At 43.8% G+C, this 21,776-nt stretch overlaps 1 protein-coding gene across 4 annotated transcripts in view; it reads left to right on the top strand.

Moving 5' to 3' along the window:
* ralgds (ral guanine nucleotide dissociation stimulator) overlaps nt 1-19,704 on the top strand; it is a 70,327-nt gene extending 50,623 nt beyond the window's left edge. For 3 of the 4 annotated variants that reach the window (XM_030060715.1, XM_030060712.1, XM_030060714.1), the window contains exons 5-18: nt 84-208; nt 1,303-1,518; nt 2,182-2,285; nt 2,382-2,466; nt 6,453-6,530; nt 7,978-8,064; nt 8,175-8,207; nt 8,304-8,425; nt 9,301-9,396; nt 10,356-10,560; nt 11,298-11,378; nt 11,646-11,912; nt 12,480-12,594; nt 14,368-19,704. In XM_030060715.1, the coding sequence (XP_029916575.1) occupies nt 84-208; nt 1,303-1,518; nt 2,182-2,285; nt 2,382-2,466; nt 6,453-6,530; nt 7,978-8,064; nt 8,175-8,207; nt 8,304-8,425; nt 9,301-9,396; nt 10,356-10,560; nt 11,298-11,378; nt 11,646-11,912; nt 12,480-12,594; nt 14,368-14,543 (1,790 nt within the window). In that variant the 3' untranslated portion in view covers nt 14,544-19,704. The remainder of the gene's footprint in view (nt 1-83; nt 209-1,302; nt 1,519-2,181; nt 2,286-2,381; nt 2,467-6,452; nt 6,531-7,977; nt 8,065-8,174; nt 8,208-8,303; nt 8,426-9,300; nt 9,397-10,355; nt 10,561-11,297; nt 11,379-11,645; nt 11,913-12,479; nt 12,595-14,367) is intronic. The other variant, XM_030060713.1, reaches the window with a different exon arrangement.
* The last annotated feature ends 2,072 nt before the right edge of the window (nt 19,705-21,776 follow it).

Here is a 21,776-nt window from a genome sequence, read left to right on the forward strand (position 1 = left end):
TCAGGTTTAAAAATACTGCAGGAGGCGTGTGTAGGATGTGTGTTCAGACGAGCGGCGTGGTGAAGGTGTTTTTCTCTCTGCAGGGGAGCACATTGGCTGCCCTTTTGCTACGCAGGAAGAGAGCGGCTTTGAGGACGAGCTTCCTGCTTTCAGCTTCCTGTCCTTTGACCCCATCATGGTGGCCGAGCAGTTCACGCTCATGGACGCGGTGAGTGTGTTTCCCCTCTCAACATCCCCGCGTTTAGCCACTTCCACCCCCCCGTTCATCCGGTCGAGGTGCCGTGAGCATGTAGGTGAAAAATCACGATTTGTTAGAATGTCTTTGAAATGAAGGTGTGGATTTCCTGTTTGCCACGGCACAATGTTAGGTATTTGTCTTTAAATAATGCTCATACACCTGGCTCCAGCATCTTTTTCTTTATCATGTTTCTCTCTTTGTTAGCTCACTTGATTTGCTCTTTATCAGCGCTGCCTTCACTGCAAAAACGCAAAATCTTACCAAGATTATTTGTCTTATTTCAAGTCAAAAATGTCTTATTCCTAGTCAAAATATCTCATTACACTTAAAATAAGACATGATCACCTCAGAAGTAAATTGTTTTTAGACAATTTTCACTTTTTTCAAGTGAAAATTCACTTGAAACAAGTGAAAATTTGCTTGTTTCATTGGCAAAATTTGCCAGTGGAAAAAGTGAAAATTCACTTGAAATAAGTGAAAATTAGCTAGAAACAAGAAACAAATTTTGCCGATGAAGCAAGCAAATTTTCACTTGAAACAAGAGACAATTGTCTAAAAACAAGTTACTTCTGAGGTGATCATGTCTTATTTTAAGTGTAATGAGATATTTTGACTAGAAATAAGACATTTTTGACTTGAAATAAGACAAATAATCTTGGTAAGATTTTGAGTTTTTGCAGTGTTGTTCCTCAGTTGTACACCAACATATTTTAATTTTGGAGAGGATTGAGTTTCCCAGCCAGCTGTATTTTCCCACAGTCACACAACGTGCCGTAACACCAGATTTGGTGACATCTTTAGCTCAGACTGAAGGTTTCTGTGATCAGTTAGAATAAGTTTCATGATCCAACAGACAGGAAGTTCATTCAGAAATCAAGGTTAAAATGTTAAAAATGTTGTTGACAAAATGTGGCATTTTGCAGTAATTTAACCAAAATTATCTGAGGCTGGAAGCTTTTATCTTTTTATCTTTTATCTTTCTGGTGTGTCTTTCTGTCGTTTTTTTCTCTTTCTTTCTTTCGTAATTTATTCAATTATTAAATAAAGTGATTATGCTCTTCCAGGATCTGTTCAAGAAGGTGGTGCCGTACCACTGCCTGGGGGGGATTTGGTCTCAGCGGGACAAGAAGGGCAAGGAGCATCTGGCTCCCACCATCAGAGCCACGGTGGCTCAGTTCAACTCGGTCACCAACTGCGTCATCACCACCTGCCTGAGCAACCCGACGCTGAAGCCCAACCAGAGAGCCCGGCTGCTGGAGCGCTGGATCGAGGTGGCCAGGGTGAGCCGGCGCAGAGAAACCTCCATTTATGTTATTATGTTTTTTTTTAAAGATACACAATGTGCAGGTGACACACAGTCCCGGGAGTCGCATGAGAACAAAGCCAAAGAAAAGGAGAAAATGTCACAGCGGTGAATTAGAGGTGAACGGGGCAAGAGGAGAAAATTGACATAAAAACTCTTTCTTCGTTTAAAAAATAAACTAAAATCTCAGTTTGATGCTGCTCATGCAAAAGGAAAGTCAAAACTGAGGTGTGTTTCATTTCGACGGCATAGCATGGTCGAGAGCAAAGTGAAGGCTTCTCATTGGTTGGCGGTCGATCATTTTGTTAAACTCTCCTCTGACGGTCCGTAATTTAGTGCACAAGTTGGAAAATTATTGCAATTTAAACCAATTAAACCTGAACTAGACAAGACTTTGATGTGAAAATACACCTGCAGTATCAAAGTCCTCAAAACTCACACAGCTTCCCCTGCTGCCGTGTGAGGCTGCCAGCTGATGTATTTATTTCCCCGGGAGCTCATTTACATTTCTGCATGAACGTGTTTGGATATGAAAACACAGGCCGGGCCGGGAGCAGACAGTAAAACACAGCCTGCCGTCTCCCGGTCAGATCGCGGTGTCTGTCTCACAGGCTGGACTTTTGTTTTGTGTTGCGTTCAGGAGTGTCGGATTCTGAAGAACTTCTCGTCACTGAGAGCCATCCTGTCCGCGCTGCAGTGCAACGCCATCCACCGGCTGAAGAGGACCTGGGAGGAGGTGTCCAGGTACGACCCGACGCACCGAGTTAACACCTCAGGTCGAGTCAAAGATACAAGGACGTTTGTCTTAGTTTCTTTCTGTCTTTCTGGATCCGTCAACAGGGAAAACTTCCGCACTTTCCGTGAGCTGTCAGAGATTTTCTCCGACGACAACAACTACTCTCTGAGCCGGGAGCTTCTGGTGAAGGTGGGTCGGCCAGTTCATATTTTTTAAGACCAACAGCCATACTGAAAGTCAAACTAAAGTGGACTGCAAGTAACTCTGTGGTTGTTATTATTTTGAATTATTTGCAGTTGTAGTTGTATAGTCTGTTTTGCCTACAGTACAGCGCTACGGCTGTGCTACTACAACTCATGTACAGTTGTCCCTCGCTATAACACGGTTCACCTTTCGCAGCCTCACAGTTTCGCGGATTTTTTTTTTGTGCAATTTTGCATGCTTTTTTTTTCTTTTACAGCGCATTGTGTTCTGCGTCCTGATTGGCTAAGGGACTGTAGACCATTGTCAATCAGTCTCCTCCGTGCCGTGTCTCCTGTACAGTACAGAATGCGTTCATTCTATAATACTGGACTTATTTTTCCAAGAAGGTTTGAACTTTGAGAGTTTAAACAAGAGAGAAAAGTGAGAAAATGTTAATGCCTGTCTGAGAAAAGTGTATAAAGTGTGTAGTGAGGGGTTTTACAGCCTTAAAACATCTAGAATAATTGTAAAAAATAAAGCTGACTACTTCACGGATTTCGCCTATTGCGGGTTATTTTTAGAACGTAACTCCCGCGATAAACGAGGGACCACTGTACTGATTTTGATGATATTTAATGACATTTAACCCACAAAAACAGCGCTTTACCAATGTTTTTTTGTATTTATGTTGTGGTTACCGAAGCTCAAATCTGCATTTACCCGTCGCTGGATTGATTACATTTTGGCGTTTGGTTGACATTCTCATCCAAGGTGACAACAGAAGCTTCACCAACATGACAAGACATGACTTTGCGTATTTAATATGCTCGTGTATCATAATAATGTGAGAGGAAAAGAAATAAAGAGGTAGCAGGATGTTTTTTTACCTCAGGATGAGCATGTTGGCTCATACAGAGGAGAGAGAAGTGAGAGGAGGGGGAGGGAGGAAAGTGAGGTAATCGGATCCGATCAATCACCCAAACGGGTTAATCAGTCTCCATCTGTTATGTAACGTCCGAGCGGCAGATGATCCCATGACAGGAAGCGCGGCCCGTCGCTGCGTTTCCTTCTCCGTGTGTCTGAGAGCCGCAGAGCAGCGTCCTGCAGTGCGGAGGACGCCTCGTACCCGTGACTTCACGCTGCAGTGTTCATCCATCACTCGGCGTGTCCCGGGTGGGCTCACAGCCGCTGACAGGCTGTGATCCGCTCACATGGCCCGGGGCAGAAAAACATGAATTTAATGCAGGAAACGACATGACGCGATGACGCTCGTGGTACAGAGCCAACAGGACATTGTTTATGTCCTCAAATCCTTTATGGAAGTAGCTGTGCCATAATGGGAAACTGCTCCAGTAAAAGTAAAATTCCTGAATTCCCAGTGTTGCTTCAGTGAAAGTGCAGCAGCATTATCAGTAAAATGAGCGGGGGAGCGCGCGGATACAGGGATTTTCAGTAATTTGAGTAACACGTGTAAACGCATTAACCCAATTTCCTGCTATAACCCTGTTACTCACAGTAATCTGATTTCTTGCGAGCATGTAAGCGTAGTGAACGCATCACATTTGATGTTTTTCATGGAAAAGCCTCTTCTGCAAACTAACCAGTGACTCCAGACGTCAGAGAAATGTAGAGCAGGAAAAAAGTGCAAGATTTCCCTCTGAAATGTCGAAAGTCTCACTGAAAGGAAATACTCACACAGCATTCAGAGGCCCTGGCACGTAACTTAATCAGGAGCTTGGCTTTTATTTTGAAATTTTGCCCACTGTGTTTAAATATTTTTGGAGGGGGATTTGTTTGGCAATGTTCTGGTCATTTCCTTGCCTTTTTTTTTTTTTTTTTTTTTTTACTAATTTCTTACAAAATTTTAGGGTTAACTCTTTGAAAGTGGAAATGCACTTGATTTCTTAAAAAAAAAAAAAAAACATGGTGAAAAGGGTAATGAAAAAATGGGACATCAGTTAAAAAAATAGCAAACCAATTACAAGAATTTTGCCAGAAAATTAGCAAAAAAAAAAAGAAGAAAAAATTAAATATTAAAATATATAATATATTTTTTTATATATATAATAAAAAAAAATATTTGCAAAAAATATTAAAAAATAAATAAATAAATAAATAATTTACAAGAAAACTATTTTTGTTTGTATAAATATATATATTTATGGTTGTGAAAGGCTGTGTTCAGACACCTTTCACAAGCATTTAGCACAGCACTAAATGAACCTTGTTATCCTCCTCTGACTACACCACTTTGTTAATGAAGCTGAAATTAGACAACACTCAGAGGAAATAAAGAGTCGAGTAAATAAAATCCCTAATGTAATTAAATACCACTGTGATACTGTGATACATTCAGTATTTAGTTGTCACAAACCTTCAGTACTTCTGATCCTCAGTGCTTTGTTTTGTCCTTTTTAAATGAATGCAGTGAGACGTCAGGAGCAAACAGCAGCATAATGAGTGCTGAGCTGAGAGGAGATCTGCTGTTGAGTAAGAGGGGAATTTGAACTGTGAGTTGCAGGCCTGACCAGAGGCTGACCACCAGCCTCCGCTCATTAATATTTTAACCTCTCAACCAAACGAGGCAGGCGCTGCCAAATCACATTCTGTTTGAAGACGTCTGCAGGGAAACGCGATAATTCACTTTAACAGAGACACGTGTTCTTACTTTCAACACGTCCCTGAGCAAAGACAGCCTGTTTTTTTGTGTGTTTTTAAGTTAGTATGCTGCTTGTCACAGGAATGTTCTTCAGCAGGAGCTGAGCTGGTTTTCAAAGCCTTCAAGGCGACAGGATGATCATCTGAAAAGTCTGTAAAAAAACAAAAAAACAAATTTGTTCACTCTTGAAAATGTGTTTGTGAACTGCATCAAACGGCATGTAAAACTGTGGACAAATATGTGCCTCAGAAGACTTTACATCAGGTTGTACAATTTCACATATTATGAGTAAAATGTGTATGAATGAAAGCTCATAATATGTCCTTTAATCGAATTGGAAAAAACCCACATTCACGTCTATTAGATTCTTCCATTCCTTATCAAAAAAGGAAATGAGCCTTTTTTTTCTGCTGCCTTTGATAGTTTTTCTTCCCACACAAAGTCGTACCTCTGAATTTGTCAAGATAAGGGTTGAAAGTGGAACATGTGTCTCATAACTTGTTTCTAAATCCTCCCTGCCTTTCAAAAACACCTGCTGATGTCACCGTGACGTCAGGCAGGGAGGAAACCCAGAGGAGCTTCTCTCTCTGAGGGAATCCCTGCTGACGTCGCCGGGCGGAAACCTCTGGCAGGTGGAGATAAGCGCCCTGCCCCGATCGCGGTGCTCGGTGTTGATGTAACGGGACGCCCCGGGGCGTCGCCTCCTGCCACTCTATCTGCACGGGCCAGGCCGGCAGCGCCGTGCAGCCACTCTGCTCCACTTACTGAGGAGGAGGAGGAGGAGGAGGAAGAGAGGCCTCTGTATTGCATCACTCTGAGGAATTTGGCTTTGAACACTCAGCAGTGGATTTTCTCTTTTCTCTCTTTCTTCTCTGAACCAACTCAGCCCCCTTTTTTTGTTTCCCCTGAAATGCAGTGCAACAACAAGAGCTGCCCTCTAAGCTCTCTTTACTCGAAAAAGGAAAAAGTGAATCATCTTAAAGCAATTCTCATCAGAAAAACTGACCATCACAGTAGTAACCAAGGACTTTTATGCACCTTTAGTGACATCAAATGCATTTAGTGTGTTCAAAGTAAGTAAAGTTTTAGTGCAGGAGAAGGTTTAACTATTCATGTTGGTGGTTGGGGAACGACAGGATTCACTGGAAGTGTTGAAATATAAATTAAAAATGAGCTGACTCTTCTTTCAGAGTGTTAGTTTTTTAGAGTTTTCCTTATTTGCATTTGTTTTGGGATGCTTGCAGGTAATCAAGCCGCGTATGTCAGTCAATCCTCAATTTGAAGTGTTGAATTCTGTGTATAGTTAAACTCGATGGTGTCTGTCGTCCTGCAGGAGGGAACGTCCAAGTTTGCCACTTTGGAGATCAACCCCAAGCGAGCCCAGAGGAGACACCAGCAGCAGAGAGACCTGGTGAGGACAACATTAAGATTACACAAACATATGGACATTGGAGGGATAGCGCCTTGCTCTAGGGCACAAAAGCTCCAACAAAAGAGTGTGTAGCGTGAACTGAGGTGACCTTAAGCCTCTGCTTGGACTGAGTAAGTCTTAATAGAACATGTAGTTTGGCGGATGTAATTTTAGTTGTGGCCACAGAGGGGAGTGGACGCTGCAGCTCTGATGGCGAGCGAGGACAGCAGCAGCTTTACTCCGTCGTAACCCTGACGCTGCAGAAACCTGACTCTGAGCCACTCTTACTCACCGCAGAGAAACATGGAGATGTTTATCATCAGGCGACATCTTGAAACAGGTTTCGACCCACATTTGCAACAAGGCTTTCGTCAGATTACAAACAAACAGCAGAGAAACTAATCGGCCAATCGGGCAACAGACACACCTGTCAGAATCCTCTCTCTGTGGGTGGTCTGTGATGAGACGAACCAAAAAGAAATTCCCCGAACACATCACCTTCTTCATCACGCAACATCAGAGAAATCCCCAACAAAGTTCAGACCAGGGGGGAAATGTTTGCTGCACTTTTTTTATGTTGTTTGTAATAAAATGGACTTGCCGAAGAAATCACCTGTAATGTCTCTTTTGAAAGTCCTCAGGTTCCCTGTTACTGTACATTCCCACTGACTGTCAACTGGTACTGCAGTCAGCAGCCCCATCTAGTGGCAGGTTAAGTGACTGCAGCTGGTCCAAGTAAAAGAGAATCACAGTCCTGTTTCTGAAGAGTGATGTTTTTTTTTTTTTGTTAGATAAATTTCTTACATTTGCAATTTTGCTCAGTCAGTAACAGTAGCTGCAATAGTAGGAGAAGCTTAAATTCATAAAAAAAAAAAATCAATAAAATTGCTTTATCTTCAACAGTCGTGCATGATGGAAGAGTGTCTGCAGAGGAAATGGGAGCTGAGGCGGAGAAAGTAGACCTCAGTCTCCCGGTGATGTCAGGCCCAAGCAGTTCATATTTTCTGGCGGTCGATGTTCATTAGCCGCGTTCAGATCAGCTCCAACCAGCCATGCAGCATTTTTGGCAAAAGGCCCCTCAGTACAGAACAGGAAATTAATTTTCATCCACCAGCCGCAGCAACGCTTGATTAAGTGCGGATTTCATCTGCTACTTTCATTTTAGTTGCAAGATATGATTTTTTTTTTTTTTTTTTTTTTAAATAGAGCTGGACATCTGATCAGTGGCTGATCATCTGCCAAATGAGACAAACTTACATCAGCTAAAACTTACCATGACTCAGCTCCCTGCTCTTACCTGTACAAGCCTGCCTTCTAATCCTCAGCTCTGAAAAACAGCATTTTATGGATTCTGTTAAAGGAACAGTTTACATTCTCTAGTAATTCCTCTTTAAAAAGATATGAGTGAAGTCTGAGAGTTCCCTAAGCCCCTCTCCTCTGTGAACAGGGCGTGATGCAGGGGACCATTCCTTACCTGGGCACCTTCCTGACCGACCTGGTGATGATGGACACCGCCATGAAGGATTACGTGGAGGTCAGACGTTGTTCAGTTCGTTGTTGTGATGCATGATAGGATGCTGTGTGTTTTGTTTTTTCATTTGTTTCCAACACTTGGTCACATTTTTTTTTCACTTCATTTTGCAGGGAGGCCTGATCAACTTCGAGAAGAGAAGAAAGGTGAGTCTAAACGTTCTTGTTGGAAGTGAATAAATGAACAAATCCAGTCAAATCACAGTCTAACGGTTGACTTTGTTCTTGTTTGGCGGCCTGCAGGAGTTCGAGGTGATCGCTCAGATCAAGCTGCTCCAGTTGGCCTCCAACAACTACAGTTTCACTCAGGACAGCCACTTCAGAGAATGGTTCGCCAGCGTGGAGAAGCTCAGCGAGGCCGAGAGGTCGGTCCTTTAGATCTCAGCGTTTCTCCAGAGCTTTAACACTCCAGTCCAGTGAGATCAGACCGTCTGCTCTCAGTGCTCCGAATGTGCACGAAAGCCTTAAAGCTGCACATTTTATGTAAAAATTTGTGCTGAAAGCGTTAATCAATTCACCAATTAGTCAAACGATAAATAATTGTAACAATCAAGTAATTGTTTTACTCATTCTGCTGTTACAGCTTCACAAATACTAATATTTTCTTGCTTTTCACTGTTTTTTATCATTATAAAATTAATGGTTTGTATTTTTGGCTGTTGGTCAGACTGAGGAGGCAATTTGAAGACGTCACTTTGTGCTCTGGTAACATGACGAGCATTGGGTTGTTGCTTTAGACACTTCACAGATGAAATGATTTAGTCAGTTGGTCAAAAAAATAAATGAAAAAATCATTAAAAGAGAAAGCCTTTATTGTCGTTGTACAAGTACAGTGAAATCAGGAGCTCTACTAATGATCAGTGCAATTAATAAGACAATTAAAGACAGAAAACAAGCATACATCCAATAAATTTGAAACTAAAATAAATACTATTAAAACACAAAGGATACTGCACTTAACAGCAGTGTGTATTGCACTTAAAAATGTTGTCTTAGTGTTTGTGTGTGTTGCCGGAGTTATGAGTTCTGCTGGCCGTGGGAGAGCTGTAACCCTAACCGAACTGAAAACAGACTTGTTCTATCAGTGTAAGTGACAAACTGCAGCAGAGAGGAGACGCGCTGCTTTAGTTCTGTTTGCTCAGATTAAATTACCGAGAGGAAGTGAAGAATCTGAGCCGCTGAAACCCAACGAGACTCCTCGGCTCCTCGTCAGCTCCGTGTGTTTTTTCTGTCTCCACAGCTACAACCTGTCCTGTGAGATCGAGCCTCTGTCCGAGTCGGCCAGCAACACGCTCCGAGCCAAGAAGAACGGAGGCATCATGAAGCGCTGGAGCGAGTAAGTGGAACGCTCCTGAACGCGACCCGCAGAGCTCCTCGCCGCTCTGAGGTCATCACCAGTGTTGGGACTAATTACTCACAAAACTAATGAGTTACAATTACTAATTACTTCTGTAAAAAAGTAATCTTGATTACTATTCAATTACTGCTGCAGAAGAGTAATTCAATCACTGGGGAAAGTAATTTTTATGATTACTTTTTTTCTTTTCTTAAATCCTCTTATTAATGCACATGTTTTTGCGTTGCTGTTGCAGTGTGGACATTGCTGTCAAATTTCATCTGTCATTGTCAGTGTTGGGCACGTTACTTTGAAAAAGTCATTCATTATAGTTTAAAGTAGTGATGGCAGCTTGTCCAGGTGGGGAATTGAACCCGTGGTCTTCTATACGGCAGGCGGAGATACTATCCGCTCTGCCGTCGGGGAACACATGTGCTTTTTGTGATTTGTTCTGAGTCATTCTTCATGCATGTTGATAAGTTACGAAAAACTGCAAAGTCCGACCGGTTTGAAAACTGACACACTGCTTTTTCTCCACAAGACGCACATTTTTTGAATAGGATAATAAAATAATAATAATTGTTAGTAGTAAGTAACGGTCAGTAACGGCACATTTTATTGTCAGTAACGGTAACGGCGTTGTAACGGGGGAAACAGTAATTTCTTTGATTACTCGTTACTGATAAAAGTAACGCCATTAGTAACGCCGTTTCTTTGTAACGCCGTTACTCCCATCACTGGTCATCACACACTCGTTTTCCCACACAGGCATCATCAACTTCACATTACAACTTATAATATCCAGCAAAAAGATCTCAAACAGAGGCTCAGCACGCAACATAAATGTGGGTTTTGTTCCATGTCATATATTGTATGTGCATACTGTTGACCTCCTGCTCTTCTTCTCTCCTCTCTCTTCTTCTCTCCTCTCTCTTCTTCTCTCGCTCCTCTCCCTGCAGCCGCCAGCTGACAGAGGCCGGCTGCAGCAGCGGCGCCGGCTCCCATTCCAAGTCCTTCGACCACTCCCACTACAGGCCGTACCAGGGGGGCGGGGGCGACAGCGGCGACGCCCTCAGCGTCACGTCCGTCAGCTCCAGCGGCTCGGACCTGGAGGACGTCAACGCCAGCTTCCTGTCCGACTCCCCCGAGGGACACGAGAGGAAGGTGAGGAGGAGGAGGAGGAGAAAAGGGGGACACACACCACTACGAAATGAGTCGCCTCGGTTTCAGACTTTTCTTGTTTGGACGCCCACCTGATGTGGTTTTGCTCTCATGACACTGATATGAAAGTTCTTTGGGTTTGTGGGAAATATGGAATTGACTAGAAAATTAACCCTTGGCAGTTAACCTGGGCAAATTCTCTTTATTGCTTTCAAAACATCGGAAAAAAGGGCAAATAGCAAATAAAGGAAAGTAAGAAAATAAAGAAAATTACCAAAAAAAATTACCTGAAAATGAGCAAAAAACATTCTAAATTAAAAGAAATTTGTATGTATAACCAGTGTGGTGAAGTGTTGAGCAGCAGTTTGTCTGCCGGTGTGCACTGCAAAAACGCAAAATCTTACCAAGAATATTTGTCTTATTTCAAGTCAAAAATGTCTTATTTCTAGTCAAAATATCTCATTACACTTAAAATAAGACATGATCACCTCAGAAGTAAATTGTTTTTAGACAATTTTCAATTAGCTAGAAACAAGAAACAAATTTTGCCAATGAAACAAGCAAATTTTCACTTGAAACAAGAGACAGTTGTCTAAAAACAAGTTTCTTCTGAGGTGATCATGTCTTATTTAAGTGTAATGAGATATATTGACTAGGAATAAGACATTTTTGACTTGAAATAAGACAAATAATCTTGTGTATGTGTGTGTGTGACTGACGCTCGGTGTCTCTCTCTCCAGACGTCGACGCCCTCGGTGAAACACTCGGTCTCTGCTCTGAGGGAAGGACAGGCAGCGGACACGACCTCCACGGTGCGTTTGGTCTGTTTTTTAATTTCTCTTCCCATTCCTGCTTCACTAAGATGCTTTTTTCTCTTCATATCTTTATAAAATCAATACTTTGGGCTTGATCACTTCCCATCAGCGTTAATCATTATTATTTAATAAACTAAATGATTAGTTGAGTATCGATAAAGTGATTCCACACACTGCACCGGTTGCTGATGAAGATGTTGTTGAAGATATTCAGCAGTGAGCAGGTTAAAACGCTGCCTTGTCCTCATGCCGTGCCTCTCCTCTCGTGCACAGTTCTGGGAGTGCACGTCGCTGTCGTCTCTGGACACGTCCGGCATGGGCTCGGGCTCCGGCTCGGGCTCGGGCTCCAGCAGCGCCTCGTCCTCCTCCGTGTCCTCGTCCACGCCGCTGTCGGCCTCCCGCTCCCACAAGCGCTCGGTGTCGGCCGTGTCCAACTACTCGACGCTGTCGCTGCCGCTCTACAACCAGCAGGTGGACGACTGCTGCATCATCCGGGTCAGCCTGGACGTCGAGAACGGCAACATGTACAAGAGCATCCTGGTGAGGACAGCAGCTTAATTCCATCACATCGTCAAAAATACATGTAGAGGTCATTCATCATTCAGTTTTATTAAAATCTAGAGGACGCTGTGCGCAGACGCTCCTCTTTGTTCTCAAAAAGGTGGCATGTTTTTTAGTAGTAGTAGTATTTTATTTCAGTCACACCATGCCATTTGCATCACCAATATGCAGTATACATAGAAAATAATCTTTAAACAATATAAACCACATTATGAACAGACAACAGTCTCTGTATTTGGTGGCGACTCAAAAAGGTAGAAGCTGAAGCAAAAAGCTTATATATGCCTGTCCTTTAATTTATCCCTTTATCTTCTACCCTCCAGAATTTAATAAGTAATAATAATAATAATACCAGTTTCAACAATAATCATCCTTCACTTTTATAACCCTCAAAAATAGAAGAGTTTTACCCCAACAGTAGAAATTACATGTCCTTTTAATCTCTTTTTTAGCTTTTTGGATAGTAAACTTGAATTTTGTGCTCGTCTGAGTCGGCTTCAACAGAAACCTGAAGCAAAAATAACAGATTCCTGTCCCTCGGCTCAGGTGACAAGTCAGGACAAGACTCCCGCCGTCATCAGGAAGGCCATGATCAAACACAACCTGGAGCGAGAGAAGACCGAGGACTACGAGCTGATGCAGAAAATCTCTGAGGAGAAAGGTACCGCCCAAACACCGACGCCTCAGAGCCTCAGCTCAGAGCCGGGATGGGACGTCCCGAGAGCCATGTTGTTTTTGTCGGTGTTTTGTGACAGGACTCCTGGCATCCCATGTAAATTTATTCTCATAAAAGCCTCTGAAACAACATTGAGGCCATCACAGGACACTGAGGGCCCTATCTTGTGCCACCCGCTATCCGCTGCCACTACCCGCTACCCGCAAATTGCGGATTTAGGAACTTCCGCTATCCCTAAACGGTATCTTGCGCCACCCGCTACCCGCTATCCTTATGCCGACTCCGTCATTTGCGCCTGGAGGTGTGTCCGTGGGCGTGTTTCATGCGCTTTCCCTAAAGTTGCTATCTTGCGCACACACTTTAGGGATAGCGGATAGCGGGTGGTCCTGACCACCTGCTATCCGCTTTCCCTAAAGTTTGGGCTGTTAGGAGAGCGCGCCCAGGCGGCTTCAATGCACGCCCCGACGGAGCCTCGCCACGCACACGGTCGGACTGATACCGGGACGCCGCCGGAATGGACTGAGTATATTACTCATATAGACTGTTTAGAGGAAAGACTGTTTTAATTGGACACTATCGCCAGCACGTTTTATTGTTTTATCATAAGCCAGCAGCTGTGCTATATTTTTATTTTTAATATTTTATTTGCCCAATCTACCTTGTCAATAAATTAGTTTACACAGTTCCACCTCTGCCTCTTGTGTGTCTGTGGGATTTTACTCAATCAGTACAACCTTGTGATACGTCCACTTGGACACATGTGGCTCCATCTCCCGAATTAACTCGCCTATAATATAATATATAATATGTATATAAAGCCAACTTGCTTTAGCCTCGGTAGAAGCCCTGAGAAAATCTACCTCCCTCTCTCCCTCGCGGGTTTAGGATTTAGGATTTAGGATAGCGCATCCTGCCCTTAAAGGCAATGGCACCTGGCACACTGATTGGTTTAACTGGCGTAATGCCCAAAACACGCCTATGCATAATATAGCGGGTAGCGCAGGTGTTTTGCGGATAGCGGGAGGTGCACAAGATAGCAACTTTTACGGGGGAACGCCTCTTCCTAAATCCTAAATCCGCAAATAGCGGGTTTAGGGAGTCTGGCGCAAGATAGGGCCCTGAAACTCTGACAGTGATATTGATCAATTAATGAATATAATGTGGAAAACAACAATTTCATAACAACACTGCAAAAACTCAAACTCTTACCAAGAATATTTGTCTTATTTCAAGTCAAAATATCTCATTACACTTAAAATAAGACATGATCACCTCAGAAGTAACTTGCTTTTAGACAATTTTCACTTGTTTCAAGTGAAAATTTGCTTGAAACAAGTGAAAATTGTCTAAAAACAAGTTACTTCTGAACTGATCATGTCTTATCTTAAGTGTAATGAGATATTTTGACTTGAAATAAGACATTTTGACTTGAAATAAGACAAATAATCTTGGTAAGATTTTGAGTTTTTGCAGTGATTTTTAGCTCTCTGGCGTCTGATACCCAGTATTTTATACCAATGTAGACAGATCACTGATGCTAATGAGGGATTTGGCACCGTGATGGAAGAATGAAAGGACAAAGGAAGCGCCACAATATTTCATTTAACATTTTATCAGAAAATTTCAGCTGCATTTGCACATTTGTGATTTCGCGCAACAAACCTGAGCTCTCCCAGACATTTCATGGCAGGTCTCTGTCATTTGTGGATATTTGTAATGAAGTTGTTGTTTTTTTTCCTCTCCTCTTTTGCTCTGCAGAGCTGCGGATCCCCGACAACGCCAACGTCTTCTACGCCATGAACTCCACTGCCAACTACGACTTCGTGCTGAAGAAGCGCGGCTTGCCTCGGCCGATGCGGGCCAAGAATGTGACGAGCTCCACGCTGCCACGCATGAAGCAGAAGGGCCTGAAAATCGCTAAAGGGATTTTCTAAGGACTTGACGCGCCGTCCCCCCCTCCCCCGAAACCCCCCCACCTGTCACCGCCACCCCCCTCTCAGAACAGACATTACCACAGGGGGGCCTGTAGGCGGCGCTGCAGGTGGGACTCACCTGAAGTATCTGAGTTGTGGTCGAAGCTGCTGGACAAAGACTGACTGACAGCCCGGAGGAGATGGAAAAAAAAAAGAAGAAAAAACTAAACTAAACGGCGACCAAGCAAACTTTCTGTGGATTATCTGGACGCAGAGGAAGCACCCGAGCACTTACGAAGAGCCGCGGCGTTTTCGGGAGCCGCCACCGTGAACTTGACGTGGCCGAGATCCTCCTGAGACGCGGCGCCGCCCGGAGGCCGCCGCGAGGAGGTGGTTCACACGAACAGACGTTTGCAGGAACAGGAAAGAGGAAAAAAAAAAAAAAAAAAAAACATTTGAGGCTTCAGGTCCTGCAGTGTGTGTCGGCTCGCCGGCCAACACCCCCCCCCCCCTCGACCCCCTCACCCCCACCCCCCCCACTGTGACCGCCTGCAGCTGGTCTGAGTGTCATGTGATTGGTTTTGTTGCCTTGTGGAAAAAGCATGTCCGTGTCCCTCTCTGGTTCATCGCCTTCGTTTACATCTGTGTTTACATCTCGACGTCTTGTGGTCAGCCTCGCAAGAAGCATTTTCTAAATTTGATTTCATTTTATTTTTTGTTTATTTGTTTGTTTTTTTCTGGCTTGCTGAGTGGCTCGGAGGATTTCTGCATCTTCACCATCGATCAAACAGCTTCAAAAAAAATCCTCCGCCGCCTTTATCGCTCTGTCACTCGTTCCTCTCGCCAGCCAGCGTTTCCCAGTTTCCCCCCCGGGTTGCGGTTACCTCTCTTCACTGTTCCAAGCGCCCCCTGCTGGCGTGGCGTGTAAATACACAAACGAAACAACACGAAGCCGCAGCAGGTATTCACTAATTCGTACGCGGCTGCGTGTTCGAATGTGATTCTACTTCAGGGAAGTTCAACTTGGTCGTGAGAACACCGCCGCCTTTACCCTCTCAGCCCGGGTCCGCCTGGTGTCACCTGTGTTTTAAAGGGACTACAACACTGAACAGTCGTCCTCCACTCTCTTTTCTTTTCTTCTTTTTTTTTAAAAAAAAATAACATCAGGACTTGCAGCTCAAGGGACGAGGAGAGGATCGGCTCGGACGCCTGAGCACTTACCTGTCGAAAGCTGCCATGTTCAAAATGAAAAAAACACAACAACAAAAAAAAAAAAAAAAAAAGAAAGAAATTGTTGAAGTGGTCTGTGCTGTTTTTAAATGTAAGGAAACCCAAGTGTGAAATGGGGACGTGGTGTCCAAATCCATTCGGCACAGCCACCAGTCACATGCCACTGTGTTGTTGTTGTTTTTTTGTTTTTTTGTTTTTTTTTGTTTTGTTTTTTAATGAATCATAACCACTACACCGTAAAGGATGTGGCAATCCTGCGATCGCACTTGACCAGAGCCAACCAGGGACCGAGTCTGAACAGCCAGACCACAAACTGAGTGTACATAATCACTTCGATTAACACCGACTTTGCAGTATATCCTTTTTTGAACGGACCATGAGATTTTGTTAATAGAACCATCACGAGATATCGATATCCTCCTTTCTTTTGTGCTTTGTACATTTCTCTTTCTTTCTTTTTTTTTCTTTCTCGCAACTCTCTCTCTCTTTCTGCTCTGATATGGTGCTGCTAATTATCTTTCTACAGAGGTCGTACAAACTGCACTTCGAAACCGCCACTGCTTTTCTCTTCTCTCCTTCCTGACGAAGATGGACGTGACCCCCCCCCCCCCACCCCCACCCCCCGAGCCGCCGCCGCGTTGGAGGAGTGACGACAAAAACCAAAAGAGCTCTTCCTCCTAAAAAAAAAAATCACTTTTTAATCAAGTTTGACTAAAATCAGTTTTCGAAAGCCAGTTTTGACACTGGTATTGATGTTTTTAGATTGAAGCTGATTTTTTTTCTCTAATATTCGATATCGTCAAACCATCACCGTCACTGTCTGATCAAACCAGAGCTGTCACCACGGCAGAGGAAGAAATATTCATCGTTTCTCTGTTCATTTTCCTCCTGTCGGGGTGGATTGCAGTGATAGCAGTGATAGCGGTGCTTTGTGGGATACATAAAAGCTTTTGAAATGAAGAAGGAGAAATTATTCAAGCTGTGCAAAGAAAATTTAGACAATGAGAGGTTTTCCGGGCTGCTGCCGCCAACTCGCTCTCATCGGATATTAAAGAAAAGGACAGTTTCATCCTGATACATCAGCAAAACCGATTTTAAACTCGGCAGCCGTGCTCGGACGCGAGGCGCTCATTTGGTTTTGTCAGCGGAGGAAGACGCGATAACTCTGAGGTTTTGTCACTCCTCCAACATGGCGGCCTGTTTTTCCTCAACAACCGTTATTATTATTATTATTATTATTGTCTTTCACTTTCTGAATATTCGCCTGCAGGCCCGTGTCGCGTGTCCCAACGCGGCCTGTGGGTCTGATGAGGGCAGATAACCTGCTGATTTCTGCAGCGGGGCAGACGGGTCCTCGCTGTCAGGGTTCCTGCGCAGGAGCAGGACAAAGAAAAATGACAAATTATTTCCTGATCATTTCCAGATCCAGAAAACTGTGTTGATTGTCCAAAAAAAAAAAAAAAAAATCATTAGAATGTCATTTTGACCTTGTGTCACGTCCCGTGTTGTGTTAGTGTGGATAATAAGCTTCAGCTACAGATAGAAATGGCAGAGTTTACAGTCAAACTGAGAAAACATTTCAAATCGAATCAAAAAAAAAAAAAAAAGCCAAGATCTGGAAAAAAGTGTTGGGTTTGAGCTGAAATGTGTAGGAGCCCTGATGACAGAGACCAGCAGCTGCCAAACTGCACCACAGGAACACACACACACACACACACACACACACACACTTTATCTCATCCATGACATGAAGCATCGTGCTGTCCTACGTCAGTGTCTTTTACCGGAAAAATCCACCCTCACACACTTTTTCACTTTATCAAAAAAAAAAATCAGCTACAGTGATGAGCCTGTTTCTCCGGCTCCAGCTTGTTGTTGTTGTTTGATGGTGTATTTTCTCATTCCTGTGGATGGCGTGACGGGACAGGACGAGTCGAGATGTGATGTCATGAGTCAAGACGTGACGTGACGTGACGAGTCGTGACAGGACGGGACGAGTCAAGATGTGACGTGACGAGTCATGACGTGACTGGACAAGTCGAGATGTGATGTCACAAGTCGAGATGTGACGTGACGAGTCGTGACGGGACATGACGGGACAAGTCGAGATGTGACGTGACGAGTCATGACGGGACGTGACGAGTCAAGACGTGACGGGACGAGTCGAGTCAAGTCGAGACGTGACGAGTCGTGACGTGACATGACATGACGGGACCTGACGTGATGTGACGTGACGGGACGTGATGGGACGAGTCAAGATGTGACGTGATGGGACGGGACAGGACGGGACGAGTCGAGATGTGACGGGACGAGTCGAGATGTGATGTGACGAGTGGTGACGTGACATGACGTGATGGGACGGGACGAGTCGAGATGTGACGGGACGAGTCGAGATGTGATGTGACGAGTGGTGACGTGACGTGACGTGATGGGACGGGACGAGTCGAGATGTGACGTGACGTGACGGGACAAGTCGAGATGTAACGTGACGGGACGAGTCGAGATGTGACGTGACGAGTCGTGACGTGACGGGACAAGTCGAGATGTGACGTGACGAGACATGACATGACGGGACGAGTCGAGATGTGACGTGATGGGACGGGACGGGACGGGACGGGACGTGACGTGACGTGACATGACATGACGGGACGAGTCGAGATGTGACATAACGAGTGGTGACGTGACATGACGTGACGGGACAAGTCGAGATGTGACGTGACGAGTCATGACGTGACGTGACGGGACGGGACGAGTCGAGATGTGACGTGACGAGTGGTGACGTGACATGACGTGACGGGACAAGTCGAGATGTGACGTGACGAGTCATGACGTGACGTGACGTGACGGGACGAGTCGAGATGTGACGTGACGAGTCATGACGGGACGAGTCGAGATGTGACGTGACGAGTGGTGACGTGACAAGTGGTGAGGTGACGGGACATGACGGGACGTGACATTTTCTCTGTAATTTTAGGGTTTTTTTTGTTCATTTTATAAACTTGCAATACAGATTCAGCCTCATTTTTCTTTTTGTCTCAGTTGATGAAAATGGTTTTTATTTTTCTTTATTTTTCCAGTTTTCATTATTTTCATCAGTTTAGTTTCCGTTAGCGATCACGGCCTTGCTCTGAATGCATCGCGCCGACGGGACTTGGCGCTGTATTCGCCGCCTTCCTGAGGGAAAGCAGATACACCAAAAAACAACAACAAACAAAAAGGACGACTCGAACACATCGAACATCCCAGAAACCGTAAAGTGCACGAGGGTGGAGTTTTCCCGTTCACGTGAACTTTCATATCACCGAAACAAAACACTAGGTTGCACTTGCAATCGTTTATTGCCTTCTGTTGTTATTATTATTATTGTTCTTATTGTTTTTTTAATCTGCATGAAGTTCATTTCAGATTCTCTCTCTTCTATCTTACGATCGACTGAATGAACCGGGAAAAGCTGCGAAAGCAATATGGCGACGGGACGGCGGAGGGATCGGCAGCACGCCTGCTCGCCGACGCCCTCGCGGTTGAACACTGTGACCTTTGACCCCATCCGCTCCGCCCGTCGTGTCTCTCTGATTGGCTGTCACGTCGAGCACTGTGAACAACAAAAAAAAAACGTCTCGCCGCCCCCCCTCCTCAACGGCGTCAGGAGTGGAAACGTAAAAAGGGCCCTCGCTCTCGTAGACGCCTCATTTGTTGTGGGACTCGTTTACAGGCGGGGGGAAGGAGGGGGGAGGAGCAGGGGGGAGGAGGAGGAGGGGGAGGGGAGGATCGAAGGCTGAACTGAACCCACACGTGCCAAAAAACACACAGATATGGGTGGGAGTGTTGCTGTTAATGGAAGAGTCCTCTGCCTTTCACAGATTTACAAAAAAAAAAAAAAAAAAAAAGATCAGTTTGTATATTTACTGTTTTGTCGCGTTTTTATGAGGTAAAAAAAAAAAAAGTGAGAACACTATCAAGGAAAAAAAAATATAGATATCAGGACCCGTCGAGACCAAGTTAGTCAGAAGTCAGAGACTTGAGGCGAAGACGCTGGGAGGAGACGACGCAGACGAGGCCGTGGCAGAAAATCTACTTTGGATGAATTCATCCTGATGCCAGTTCAGTTCATTTTGACCTCTCAGGTTTTCACTCCGACCGAACTCTCTGCCGGTTTACAGCAAACACACGCTGCCGAAACCTCCACCTCACATTACAGAGGAATCTTTGTTTTGGGTCAAATCAAATTCACTGAAAAACAACGAGCAAATACCTGCTGCAGTTTGTTGAGGGATCATTTTGAAATTTCCCAAAACAAAAAAAAAAAAAAAATCCTTGACAGAAAGATTTTGGAGCAAGTTTTTTCTCAGAAGTGTTTTTTTTTTTTCCCCGACAGGACATGAACACAGCGTCTGGTGAAATCGTTTTATTTCACGGTTTCCTCGTCATGCATTTGAAGCCCTTTGGAGTTCAAACTGAAAAAGACGCTCTGTGGTTCAGTTGGAGTGAAAACCTGCAGACGACAAAGAATCCGGAAAGAACAAAACTGGATTTTTTTTTTTTTTTTGCAGAAACTCTGTCGGTTTTTGCTGGAGTTTCTGCAAAAAAAAAAGAAAGAAAGAAAGAAAACAGAAAGAAAAAGTGGGGTTTGTGTGTCGGCTGCATCTGGACTTTGAGTTTTTGGGCACATCGGCTGCGTTCTGTGCACACGAGTCGGACTTGAGTGAGTTTCTTCGCGTGCCGAGGCTGCTGTCGGACGGTCCGTGCTGAGCTTGTTTCGTTGTGTTGAGTTGAAGTACCGCGGTGATTTGACCCCGTTCTGTGTGAGTTTGAACGAAGGCGGCTGCTGCTGCGTTTACGAGAAAAAAAACAAAAAAAACAAAACAAAGTGGAAAGCAGCTCGCTTGGTGTTTTTTCCCGACCTGTGCTCTGGTGCCATTTTCCATTTTAACAGATTTCAGAACTTTTTTCTAACTGCAGCCTCTCTCTTGTTTTACTTTTCCTACTCCTCCCCGAGAACACACAACAAAACTATGTAGTATATACAAAACAACTGTCCTCGATTATGTCTTTTTGTTTATTTATTGATTTGTATATAGAGATTTTGTTTTGCATTGTACATTCTCTCCTTTCTTGGTTATAGATTAATATATTCATGTATATACAAATAAACGTTAAGTTTATAAAAGTAAAAAAAAAGCCTCTTTTTTCTGTCCTGAGCTGTGCTTTAATGAGATCTTAGATATAGATAGATAGATTTACTTTATTGATCCCAAACAGGGAAATTTGCATCAGTAGAAACATAAAATAAAGTTTAATAAAATAGAATAGATGCAGAAGTATATACAATAAAGACAATAAAGACTAAAAATATACAATAAAGGCTAACCTAAGAATATTTTTCTGTGATGTGAAACTGGAGCTGCTTCTGTTCAGATCTGAGCTGAGATGGAAAACAGGCCTGAGGAGCCAGACGAGCTCTGGACGAGCTTAAAGGTCCCGTCATTTAAGGTTTTAGATTTTGGTCTGCAGCTAAAAACAAACAACAAACAAAACAACTGAAAGCAGCGGCTGGTGGATTTGATGCCCCGATACTGAGACAGAAACAGAATTAGGGCTTTTTGTGATGCACAGACAGATCAAATTTAGATATTTTCTTCTCAAAGTAAGTAAATTCAGTGAAATATCACTTTTGAAAACCAGACCTACAAAGTGATTTGCAATAAAACAAAATGATGTTATTAGAATAAAAAGTGGAACAGCCATGATGAAATACAGAGATGAGAAACGAAGAGAAAAACCACACTGACGACTAAATCTGATTATAGATTATAGATCATAGATCATGTATTTCTTTACACCATCAGAAACAGAAGGTGTTCGTTTCTGTCCCCAAACATAAAATCTGCACAGATGTTCCCCCTACAGAGCAAATTATTGGACCTTATGAACCTTTTTCAGAGCCAAAAAGGAGCGTATACAGCAGGGGTCCCCAAACTGTTTTCAGTGGGGGCCACATCAACTGTCCTTTCTGTGATGGGGGAC

Source organism: Myripristis murdjan, chromosome 9 (genome assembly GCF_902150065.1).
Source record: "Myripristis murdjan chromosome 9, fMyrMur1.1, whole genome shotgun sequence".
Taxonomy (NCBI): domain Eukaryota; kingdom Metazoa; phylum Chordata; class Actinopteri; order Holocentriformes; family Holocentridae; genus Myripristis; species Myripristis murdjan.